Here is a 12,795-nt window from a genome sequence, read left to right on the forward strand (position 1 = left end):
GAAATATTTTTTTGGTTGTCATTCGTAGCTATAGTAGATCCCTGTATAGATGATCCAAAAAATACTGTTCTTTACCGATGTGTATTTTGTGTGATCCTCTAGTGTTTAAAATAATAAACATGTCTAACATGTCTAATATACTATATTGTATATAGAAACCATTCAGCTGAAGGTTCTCTAAGACCCATCCTCTGAAGGTGAAGGTATCTGGATCAGATGTAGAGCAGATAAAAAAAAACTCCAAGATTATTGTTTATTAAACAGGTAATTTTGTATTTTGTGTAAATTTATTGTAGCTTTAGGTTAATTGAACAGAACTTATTTTTTCTTCTTGTTCTTGGGTGGGTGCACAGTAGAGACCTTGGCAGAGCTGGCTGTCGGTGTATTAGCAGAGGGGAGGCTGAAGTTGAGGGGGGGAAGGCAGACAGGCCGAGCCAGGGTTTTCTGCTGCAGCTTCAGTTCCAGAATCTCAGCAGTCATGGCCACCTCTTTCAAGAGACTTTCAAGGACCAGACCCACCTGGGCTTTCACGACATCTTGTACTACTCTTTCAATAACCTGTGAAGGGCAACACAGTACAGTAAGACGAGCAGGACTGACAAAGATACCAAACGCATGATCAGCACTGCAATATTTCATTTTTTAAGTAACTGTAATTCTAAATATTCAGAATTTTCTCACTGTAATTCTAAATAAAAAGCAAAATCAAAATGTTCAAGTTGTAAAAAAGTTGCACAATATCTTACACAATTCTTAATTTACACGCATCACCATGTACTACTCCAGTGAACTTATATTCCACTCTGTAATATGTGCTGCACATTTCCCATTGCACGGTGATACGTTCTCATGATTTATCCAACTCAAAGAATTTCTGATACTTCATCTTACTGAATGTTGTGACAGAATATGTGAACAGTCCCATTTGTTTTGTAGAACATTCTAGCAGATTAAGGCAGATTGACTACATGCATAGCAAACAGTTCACACTGTACTTTAAAGTATATAGTTTCATAAAAATGAACCTACAATGTAGCTGTTCATCACATCATATATAGATAACGAAGAACACAACGTTTTGAGTACATTTGCTAAGGGGAAAAAAGATGGTGAGTTGCAGTTAGTTTAATTGTCAAGTCAGAGCAAAATTTAGTCCATGATAGATATAATTTGACATTATTATATTTAATGACAATATATATAGAAATCTGTATGGTAAGTATATGTCATTCTACAGTACATATAGAAATTGTTACCAGGCAAAAGTTCAATCTATTTATTCCTTTCAAATGATCAAGTTTCACTTTTGTAACAAATTGCAGTGCCCCTGCAGTGTCCATTTCTCAGGTTTACTGCAGATTTGAATTATTTGTCCAGAAATTCAATTACTCTAAATTTACTTAATCTTAGTCCAAACAACATCAAATCAAATTAAATAGAAGGTAAAAGGACTACAAGAAGACAAAAGGTAAGGCAGTTTACAAAAAGCAATAAGAAAGTTGTCTGGATATTTTGTTTGCAAGATAGGATAAATCTGACTGGACTGAAAGCATGTCATTAATTTGCACTTCTGGATTAGATCCAACCCAAGTCATCTCACCATTCCAGATTGTCAGGTAGTCTATTATATTTCCTTTTCCTTCTGCAGAAACCATCACTTCCAAAGACAAATAAACATCATTGCAGTTCTAGTGGCTTGTAATTTGTGCTGTTGTACGTGTCAATATAACATACACACAGCTGTATAAAATATTAGCACTCCATTGGGACAAATGTTTTTGTGGAGATCACTTTAAATAGTATATCCTATAAAAACATGAAGGCATGGTTTCATTTAAGTGCACAAGGTTTTTCGTGTTTAATAGTCTGAAGTGTTAAATAGAATCAGACATTTCCACAGTTCTGTTCATAAATGCAAATTTTTATGGTATCACAACAAGGAGTCACAATGTCTGTAATGCAGTAAACAAGAACTTAATAAAACAATAAAGCATACATTTAATAATATTTAAAAATTAAACTGATAGTGAATAATTACTGTATGATACTGATTATCAATTCAGCATTAGATGAGATACCACCATAGTCTACCATGGTTTTATACATCTTTATATTAAGGTTCTTTCTAGCACAGCATTTGCAGTGACTAATCTAAAAAAACACTCTTTCTGCAAGAAAATTAGAAACATGCGTAGGTTTAAAACCCAAAGATGCCTATATCTCTGGAACCGTTAAAATTATTTTATTTAAAAATAAAATTCTGTAGTTATTAAAATGGTCTATACAGAATCAGATCCAAAATCTTTCCTACCATGAAACTTAAATTGTCTCGCTATTGTTAAAGCCTAATTACTTTTATACGTCACTGTAACTAAGTACCATGGTAGTACTGTGAACAATGTTGTCAAATATTTGGAAGGGCTACATTGCTGCTGTTTCAAGTAGAATCCTTTAGGCTTTCTTCTTCATAGAACGAAGCTGCAGAAAAACAGGAGGGAAGGTTTTATCTTTCATCCAAGTGTGTTTCTTGAAGTTGGTATACACTGCAGAAATAATCAGTTTAGGATTCATACCTGCTGGTAAAGGCTATTTGTAGAAAAGTACCCTTTTCCAAATGAACAGGATTGTAAGCAAGGCTATTTTCTCCATAACGATAGCAACACAAAACAGCAGTGCCATATAAAAGGAGACTGGAGTGTATAAGGTGCAAGCTGAAGAATGGACCAGATTCTGTGAGGGATCTCTGCCATATGGCATAAGACACCCACAGATGCAGATGGAACCGTTGGGAAACTTTGCAAACAATAAAGTGAGCCAATGGCCATGCACCTACTTCTGACAATGAATGGAACAGAAGAATCAGAACAGCCACATGTTTTTAGGAGATATAATGTGCTAAACAACTCACCGATGGCCTAGTAACAAACCCAGAGAATACTATTCTACAGGTCTTAACACACAATAAATAAATTAATACATAAATACATACATATATACACAGATTCATAAATATTAAGCTCCTTTATGTCTTACAGTATCTGGTGAGAACCTATTCACAGACACATTCATATATTTCAAAATGTCATTTGACATCTTGGCCTAATTGTTCTATTGAATAATCTCTAGCATCACTTAAATCCCATATATCACCAGTTTTACAATGATGCAAGAGGTATATTATTCATTTTTATAGCTACAAAACAATATCACACTGAAAGTTCTATTATTAACCTTGGGATCATCTTGTAAAAGCAGCATAATTTGTTGGCTTGTTTTTGTCCTTCCTTAGACAGTCTCCCTAGAGTGACATAACTCTTCATATTTGCTTTAAGAAGGATGTTACTATTGTGTTTCCAAATCGCTGTATGGTTCTTTAATTTTCTTAGTCTTGTGTATTTAGGAATATCCTTGCTGATTCTTTAACTTTAGTAGAAGGTCTCACTTAATTTAATTCCCCTGAAGCTTGCTGCTTATTTTGTAACCAATATAAATATAATATACTGTGATATATATACTGTATATATCACATATATATATACTGTGAAATTAACAGTGTTACAAATTTAGCACATAATGCCTACACTGTTGTTGTCTATAATTACACTATTTTCCTTCATGTAAATTTATATAGCTTCACATAGCTTAATATAGGCTACTGTATATAATGTACTGTATATAGCTTCATATAGGCTATCCATTCTTCGGATTCATAGGGAAGACCATCAAATTTCCAAAAAACGGGAAACAAAACTTTCAGTTACAGGGCCCCTAAATTGTGGAATAACAAACACAATTATGTAAGTGCTGTTCTCAGCCCTTAAATCAGGGTTTATGACCCACTTGTTTAGTACTTACCTTATAATTGAGGCTTTCTTAGGTTAGTTCATTAGTACTGTCGATGCTTGAACATGTAATGTGATATTGCCTTTGCCAGCTCCACATTCTTTTCAATCTGGCCACTCCAACACACTCTTTCATTCGTTATTTTCCAATGCCTTGGGCATGACCTTACGGTTTACAACTGTTGATGAGTATCTGCATCCAGACAGATTGTGATACGAGATCCAGGATGCCAGACCCGTCAGGACAGACCCCAGATGACCAAGATGCCAGGTCCTAGATTAAAAACAAGGGCTTGCTATATCCCCGATGACATACTCAAATCGGAGACCAAAACCTCTGATCTGTAGCATCCAGGAAGACATTCTGAAGGACTAAACCACAATGAGGAAGCCAGACTGTGGTTGACAGACAGAACCTGGTAGGTCCTAGATAACATTAAAATTTAGATCAGTTGAATTACCCTATGATCTGCACGCCACAATCTAGAATCTGTTTTTTTATGAAGACTCATATAAATCTTTGGCTGGAGGGGCAGCAACCACAGGGCCTTGAATGCCCCAGAGGTTGATTTTTTTTCCGTTGGGAGTTTATGTTTCTCTCACCTTTGTGTCTCCATGCACATAAAACATCTGGTGTACATTTTTCTGTAAACTGCTCTGGGGCAGCTATGAAAGAGTTGTAAAGATTTATTTATTAAAAATATTAATCTGAAAAAGACTGCATCTACAACAGCACACACACATTTCATTATTCCAATATCTTAAAAAATATGCTTTATAAAAAAGACCCTTTCTAAAACTATTAAAGTTAGAAACTTCAAAGCTGATCAATTTACCTCTAATACCAGATCAACTCAATCTTTGCTTATACACCATATTTGCTTTTAGTATATGTATACTACAATATGAATTCTATTTATTTTTAAATCTAGGGTACCAACCTTTAACACCTACAGTAAAATGTACCTAAGAGTAATATTATGACTCAAGTTGGTGCAGTGGGTACTGGGTTTGTCATCTCTAGACCTATAGGGAATCCCTTCCTGGACGTTTACACTCATTTCCTTGAGCATTAACATCAAATAAGAAGACACCAGGAAATGAGTCAATATATCCCGGAAGTCTGAGCTTTCAGGTCATGCATCATTTCAACAGGTGCAAATGGGGACATCTGCTGCAAAAACAGTCAAATCACACATTACAAATGACGAAATAGGAACTTCCTTTAAGAACGAAATAAGAATTTACACTTGCTTATTTGCTTGTTTAGATTAGTCTTCATTTTGAGATGTCATTGTTTGTTGGTTTCTTTCCTTTTTTTCCTGTGGAGTTATGACAGATTGTGATTGTAGCTTTAAGTACTCAGTTGATAGACCTTGGCAATGTTAACTTGAAGTAACTAAGCAAAGACCTCTGCTGGAATGAAACATTAAAGCACTGTTGATTCAAACAATGGGGTTACATACCACTCTACTACAGAGTGATGTCCAAAACTGTAGAAATGAATTTCGTCTCTTACAGAGTTTCAGAATGTTTTATAGTAATATCTTTACTTAAAAACAACATTTTTCTCTTCATAATATAATCACTTTAAGACTAAAAAAGAATGTTTTTCTTTTTTGTGGAAATAGAAAAATAATGAGCTCCTTGTATGTTCTGTATATTATAAATAATAGATTGAACATCCACCAAGGCTATGGGGGGATTAGCAGTTGCAATGAATAATAACTACCAATATTATGTAGTGGTAATTACTTGACTAATGCACAAAGAGAAAGGATTAAGGAAAAGTCAGATGACTTCTTTTTTTGTCTGTTTTAGCTTTTGCTTTAGTATCTACACATTCTTCTCTGTTAAAAAACTGAGTGGCCAGCCCTGAGAGCTTCTGGCCTCTACAATTACCTCTTTTAGTTCAGTGTTTAAGATATTGTTGGTTTTTCTGTGACAGTACCATGTTTCTGTTATTAATCAGAAACAATAAGCCCAAAGAAACTCGCGGAACTTGAAAGCACTGTACATGAAATAAATCTGTAGAAGTAAAAATGAAGACTCAATTCCAAACAGTACTGCCTCAAACCTAAACATTTTAATGTAAATTAAACCAGTATATACAGTGCATTTTGTACCTTTAAAGCTTGTGGCTGTGACACTTTGAAGCAGCAATTAATATTTTTTACATATATCCGAGCAAACTGAGCAACTGGGCAAGGAGGACACTGGTGAGGGATGCTGCTGCAAGTGCAATGACAACTTTTACAGAGATACAATGACTTAGATGGGAGATGTGCGTCAGTCAACAATATCCAAAACACTTCACAAAGTCTGAATGGCAGGCTGGCATGAAGGAAGCCATTACTAAAAATCAGGCAACTCAAAGTCCTCGTTGAATTTGCAACAAAGTATTTGAGTGATCGTGCACAAGTATGGCAAAAGGTGCTGTAGACAGATGGGACCAAACTGCAGCTTTTCAGTCTAAAAGTCAAGCAATATGTTTGGTGCGGACCCAACACAGCACATTTCCCAGTCAAAACCATCTCCATTATAAAGCATGGTGATGGCAGGATCATGGTCTGGGGATACTTCTCCTCAGCAGGAACTGGAAAACATGCCAGGATAGAAGGAAAAATGAATGGAGCAAAGTACAGACAAAATACTAACTAAAAATTCACCTTTCAGCAAGACAGTGACTCAGAGCAACAGGCCAAAGGTATATTGGAGCGGTTAACAACATGAAAGTAAAAGTCCTTGAGTGGCTCGGTCAAAGTGAAGACTTGAATCCTATTGAGAATCTGTGGAAGGACTTATTGTCCATAAGCAATTCCTAAGCAAGTGGAGAGAGATGGGAAAATCTGCAAAGTTGGTAGAGAGTTACACAAAAAGCCTTGCATTTGTGATTGCTTCCAAAGGTGCTTCTACAACATATCGAGTTCAATGATCTAAATACTTAGGCAATCAGATTCATTTGATAATTGCTGTGTTCTACGTGGTAGTTTAGAAAAAGCTGCTATCATGTGTGTCATGGCTGAGAGCATAGTGTCAGTAAGGGACAATAAACAACTTCCAGAGAGGCAATTGTTGAGACAGTGCTAACCAGTGTTACCAGTGCAGAAGTAATGTTATTTGTGCTACTAACTTTACTCGGGAATAACAGACTCAATGGCAGTTTGTGAGATGGGTACATTTATATATTGTAACAATGTGAGGTTGGTACAGTATGTCACTGCCTGAATGAGTCCAATAGAAACTTCAGCTCCCACAATCTTCCTGTTGGGATTGGGAGGAAGATTGGAGGATACTGGTAGGTCACTAGGTCGGAAGGTCATTGAAGAAAATAACACAGGAAGGAAAAAACAACCTCTTGCTCTTTTGGCAATGAAGGATGCTCTTAGCAACCATTTAAAAAAAGAAATAAGATTGAGGGTAGGGGAAAAAAGAAAAATCTTCCACATGAGGAAGAAAACTAAACCAGTGGACTGAGAGAGGAGTCTACTATAGTCTGTGTGCTAGTTGGCAAGCAGGTTCGTTTTCAGTAAAGAATATAATAATAATAATAATAATAATAATAATAATAATAATGAACTTTATTTTATATAGCCCCTTTAATGGTGGCTTCTCAAAGCGCTTTACAGAATGACAACAACAATAAAAAAATAAAAATAATACACAAGATAAAACACAATTACAATATACAGAGGGGACCATGGATGGTGGTACTAAGAAAAGTAGAAGCAGAGGGGTGAAGAATGGAACCAGTTAAGTAAAGGCTCTTCTAAGGAAGAAGGTTCTGAGTCTGGATTTGAAGGAGTTTAGAGAAGGTGACTCCCTGATATCCTTGGACAGAGAGTTCCAGAGCTTGGGGGCATAACAGGAGAAGGCCCTGTCACCCATACAATGTAGACAGGCTTGGGGGACAGTTAGGAGAGCAGAATTAGAAGAGTGAAGGTTGCGAGGTGGGGAGTAGGGCGATAATAGTTCAGACAGGTACTGAGGTGCCAAGCCATGCAGAGCCTTATAGGTGAGCATGAGGATTTTCACACAGAATTTGACAGGAAGCCGGTTCAAGGACTCCAGGACAGGAGTAATGTGATCACTTGCACAAAACATGGTCAGGATTCTGGCTGCCGAATTCTGGACATACTGCAGTTTGTTCAAAGTAGATTTAGATACCCCAGCGAGTAGAGCATTACAGTAGTCAATTCGAGAGAACACAAATGTGTTGATCAGCTTTTCAGCCACAGTTAGTGATAACATAGGGCGTATTCTAGCGATATTTCTGAGGTGAAAAAAAAAGATGTTTTGACAATATGCTGCATATGTGGGTCAAATGTTAAGCCAGAATCGAAAATCACCCCAAGGTTTTTCAATTTAGACTGAAGCTCAAGTACAGAACTATTTACAGATAGGGTTACAGGACTTTAACAAGGTACTGCAAAGATGGAGTTTGCGTGTGCTTTGTTTTTCTTTTTAATTGTTAAGGTTTTATATAGAAATCACTCTGCAAAATAAAGAACCCCTACATCTGGGTAAAACACATTTGAGCCTTAGCTTTGCACTGGAATAGTGGTCACAAACAGAAAGGTGACAATGAACTGTGGTGGCAGCCCACCGAAAGGGTTTCCACCTGATGATACTGCACTACTGAAAATTTTCAACAAATCCTAAACAATTTAGCAAGTGCAGAAATAATTTAAATACATAAAACACAATGGTGTGTCACTCACACACCCTAATACAATTTGTTTCCCCAAATCTTATCAACACCATTCCTTAGGCAAAAACTACAACAACATAAAAAAACACAGCTGAGAAGTATTCTAAAAAATTCTAAAATAACTCACTCAAAATCCCCAAAGCTCAAAAGCTTCCCAGAGAATTCATGAAAAAAGTATAAGGACTCCAAATCTGCAAAATTTGCACGGTAGTAAGGTGACAGAAAGTTTACACAATAGTCTATACAGGGTTTTACTACTGCATTGCACAAGTTTAACAAAAGACACCTTGATTTAAATCCTGCACTTTTAAGTAGTTTATATATCTCAATATTCACTTTGCTTTTTTCATTGCTTCCCCATATTGCATGCCCACCTACTCATCCATATTCTGGCTGTGGGCGCTATCAGGATACACCCAGGATGTGACGCCAGTATTCCCATATTGTCACGAAAAAAAAAGTGTTTCCCATAAGTATCATCTTAAACATCACCGTTTCCTTCCAAATCATGTTTTTCCTGCCTTCATGCTGTTCCCTACACTGGTGTTTGCCCCAGCCTGAATATGGTCTAGTCTTTCATCTTTTTGAAATACTTTTGCACTTTCTACAGTTCTTGCTAATCCTCCTATTTTGGTATCATCCGAGAAATTGATGAGTTTGTTAACCATACCAGAATCCAATTTCTCTACTTAAACCATTTTTATCGGGTAGAAATGACAAGTTCTCTACGTATCTCAATCTAAACTATTATTCCGCCTTATTACATGTTTTTTGAAAAAAAAACCCAACACTTTTAGAATAACATCTTATTAATGAAGTAAGGCTAAGCCCGTTTACATATATATTTAATAATAATAAGCCAACATACCTCTCTATCCAAAGTGTGAGAGTATTGTATCTGAAGATCCTTCAGCAGCTTTTCTAGCCTGTTCTCTCTCTGTTGGCCTACGCTGTCCTTGAGGCTCTGGATATCAGCACGCCTCTGGCCCTCAGCCTCCTTCAGTGTGGCCTGTCTCTGCTGGTACTCCCATACCTGGCTGTCTGTGCCCTTAGACAGAGGCTCGGGACGTGGGGGCACATAGACCACCAGTTCGGTCACTGTGCTTTCAACAGTCCTCTCTGCACACAGAACAGACTGATACAAGCAGTAGTGCCTGACGAACGTGTCCATGAGGAATTCAAAGAAGGCTTGGTGCTGATACGGCAACAAGCGAGGCCCACATTGCGACAACTTATTCCGGATGAGGCTGATCACTTTTGATAGACCTACACCTACAAAAAGAAAAGACGTTTTAAAAAAGACTGGTAGATGAAAATACCTTTGCTTATCTAATTCTGGTCTCCTGTCCGTCCCTCAAGCCAGTGTTCACTCTATGGGTGACAGAGCCTTCCCCTGTTATGCCCCAAAGCTCTGTAACTCTATCCCTAAATATATCAGTCACCTGCCCTGAGCTCTTTCATATCTAGACTCAAAACCTTCTTTTTTAGAAAGGCTTATATTTAACTGGTTCTGTGTACCCCTTGACTTTCCTACTGTATTCCATACCCCCATTCACTATCTCCTAGCAATGTGTTTTTTTTGTTGTTTTCTGTAAAGAGCTTTGGGAAACCACTTTTAAAGGCACTATATAAAAATAAAGTGTATTATTACAATAATGATATTACCTAATGAAGGGTACCTACAGGTATAAGAAGAAGGTACCTTTACTTTCAGTGAGAAGTTCTTCTGCTATTCTTCCAACCTGTGTTACAGCCTGCCAGGGGAAGCCTTTTTTCACAGCAAACATGACATTGTCATAAACAAAGTCAAGACAAACACTTTGTCTCAGTTCCTGATCCTCACTAGACTCTTTCCATCTTAACTGCTTCCTTAAATGTTGGAGGCCATCTTGTCTCTGTTTTCTCCAAAACAAAAAGGAAAATATACATTTTACCAAGCAATTCATTTTATCATTTCAAAAATATTTTCATTAACTTTTGGAAATACAATAATCATTTTAGTATTTGCATAACAGACAATAAAGCTACGTGACAGCCCAGAAAAACATGAATCTTCATTTTGCTTTGTTTTCTCTTACTTCATGTATTGTTACACGTGTTGTTGCTTCATTTAATTACAGAGAATATTCCAAAAAGTGGAAGCTGATGAAAATACTTGAATGCATTTTGTATATTGAGGGATATACAGTAGCAGTTAACTAATGTTATAAAGATTAATTTCAGAAGGTATAACATCATAAATTTAAGACCTAGTACTACCATTGATACTCTTTCCCAGTGCAACTACCATTAAACAATTAAAGATAATTTCAAGTACTGTATAATATTAATTTTGTACATCACCCAGCAAGACTCTTACATACAGCAGCACATGAGCAACTCCCAACTGTCTCTTATGTAATTAGTGAAACTTAGGTAAATGCAGATGATATAAACAAAATTATGGAATCGTGTTTGTGAGAACGTTCTTCTACTTTTTGATACCTGGGCTGGACTAATCTTTGCTGTGCTTCCATAATTTGTTATAATATTTTGTATATATAATGCTAAGAGTACATTCTGATGACCAAAAGACACTTACGTACGCACGTTTCAAAATATGCATTGTAAAAATCACCGGCTTCTCACTGTAATTTGCAATTATTGCAGTATTTACCATAGATTTTATAGAAACGATAAACGAGGACGGACTAGAGTTTTGTATGTGTACAGTACCTCCAGTTTTGCTATCTCTCGAATTGCAGCTGTTGTTAAGCACGCCATGGCTACTGTGCCCGTTTCGAGGCGTTCTTGTTTCTAGGGGCAACCTCTGATTGCGGAACCACTGAGCATCCGGGTACTCCTGGGCGCCATGTTTACCGACATGTGTGCTTGAGCTTTACTTACGTTTATTTTTAATTAAAAATGTGCGCGTTTACACATTAGCTCCGAAAAACCCTTTCCAAATTTCAGCTCTGAACACTGAGGTAAAATAATCCTGCTTTGCCAGCGACTGCATTTAGTCTAACGTTTCATTTTAATCACAAGCAGAAATAATGTTTCGTATTTTGTCCCTTGACCAATGAAGATTCTTTGCAGGTGAAGTAAGCGGGATATATAGTATTAGGGTTGTTTGTCAACAATAGACCCATGGTAGAAAATAATAGTAATGTATTGGTTAGACAACACATCAGTCATTTTTGAAAACAAAACATAATAGTTTAAAGTCTTAAACTCTAAGGTTGCGCTTAACTTGCATGTCAGGATGGCCGAGCGGTCTAAGGCGCTGCGTTCAGGTCGCAGTCTCCCCTGGAGGCGTGGGTTCGAATCCCACTTCTGACAAACTTATTTTTCTGTTATGACCATTTATAAAATTTTTATTAAACAAATCTAAACACGATGTTTATTTACTTAACTGACCTCTAGAGAAAATACCAATTCTTAATTCACTCTGTCCTTTACTATTTTAAGTAAAAGAATAGTATCGTTTCAGCAGACAGGTTCCACACCCGAAACGTTTTGTCTTTTTCCTTTCAGCATGCAATAAACCTTTACCTGTTCCTTTGCAGCCTACGAATGCTGACACAGCTATCTACTCGAGCAAAATGTTATTTATATTATTTTATATAAAATTATATATATAATTTATCTTGAATTAGGATATCCCTATTAAATAATGCAAAAGCCACATACAGAAATTATCAACATAAATTGAAATTAATCAGTTACAATTCTCTTTATGTAAATATTATATAATATTTAACTAGTCTGAAGAAATATGAAAAAAAGATTGTAAACTGTACATTGAATTTTGCCTATAATTCTTTTTTTCTTTCTTTGCATGTTTTTCATGATCGTCTTATCTGTAGGCCTGGCTGTAGCATATGTTCCCGAATAAATGTCAGTAAATCCCAGGGAAGATAACTAATGTATTAAATTCCCTACAATTTAGAAACAGTAGCCTCAAATTACGTTCAACTATGTGAAATCTGGGGGTTTTGTCTGATCCTGTGCTCTGTGTTCTTTTATAATTCTTCCCTTACTTTCATCTCAAAAACATTGCCAGCATTCTGTCTTTCCTTTATTACACTGCTGCAGAAATCCCGAGTCATGCCTTCGTCGCATCTCGGCTGGATTACTGTTAATAGCCTTTACAGTAGTGTCCCCACCTGCCCCCTCAACAAACTTCACAGGGTCCAAAACTCAGCTGCTCGACGTCTAACGCGTTCAAACCTCCGTTGCATGACTTCACTGACTCCCCAT

The 12,795-nt window shown here is 36.6% G+C and overlaps 1 protein-coding gene and 1 non-coding gene across 2 annotated transcripts; one reads left to right on the forward strand and one right to left on the reverse strand.

Moving 5' to 3' along the window:
* Window positions 1-318: 318 nt before the first annotated feature.
* Window positions 319-11,316, reverse strand: c2h8orf74 (chromosome 2 C8orf74 homolog). Its single transcript, XM_088909090.1, has 4 exons — window positions 11,269-11,316; window positions 10,256-10,448; window positions 9,422-9,825; window positions 319-558 (listed from the first exon to the last, which is right to left on the reverse strand). The coding sequence occupies exons 1-4, from the start codon at window positions 11,314-11,316 to the stop codon at window positions 319-321; spliced, it is 885 nt and encodes a 294-aa protein (XP_088765216.1).
* Window positions 11,317-11,791: 475 nt separating this feature from the next.
* Window positions 11,792-11,874, forward strand: trnal-cag (transfer RNA leucine (anticodon CAG)). The gene has a single exon. It is a non-coding gene; the product is annotated as a tRNA-Leu (tRNA).
* Window positions 11,875-12,795: the final 921 nt, after the last annotated feature.

Source organism: Atractosteus spatula, chromosome 2, assembly GCF_055471065.1.
Source record: "Atractosteus spatula isolate fAtrSpa1 chromosome 2, fAtrSpa1.hap1, whole genome shotgun sequence".
Classification (NCBI taxonomy): Eukaryota; Metazoa; Chordata; class Actinopteri; order Semionotiformes; family Lepisosteidae; genus Atractosteus; species Atractosteus spatula.

What these genes read in the sequence shown, in the direction of transcription:
- c2h8orf74 (XM_088909090.1), bottom strand. Translation starts at nt 11,316, where the DNA reads ATGGCGTGCTTAACAACAGCTGCAATTCGAGAGATAGCAAAACTGGAG. An exon ending in GAGAGATAGCAAAACTGGAG is followed by an intron (nt 10,449 to 11,268) that starts GTACTGTACACA and finishes TGGAGAAAACAG; the next exon opens with AGACAAGATGGCCTCCAACA. An exon ending in ACTTCTCACTGAAAGTAAAG is followed by an intron (nt 9,826 to 10,255) that starts GTACCTTCTTCT and finishes TTCTTTTTGTAG; the next exon opens with GTGTAGGTCTATCAAAAGTG.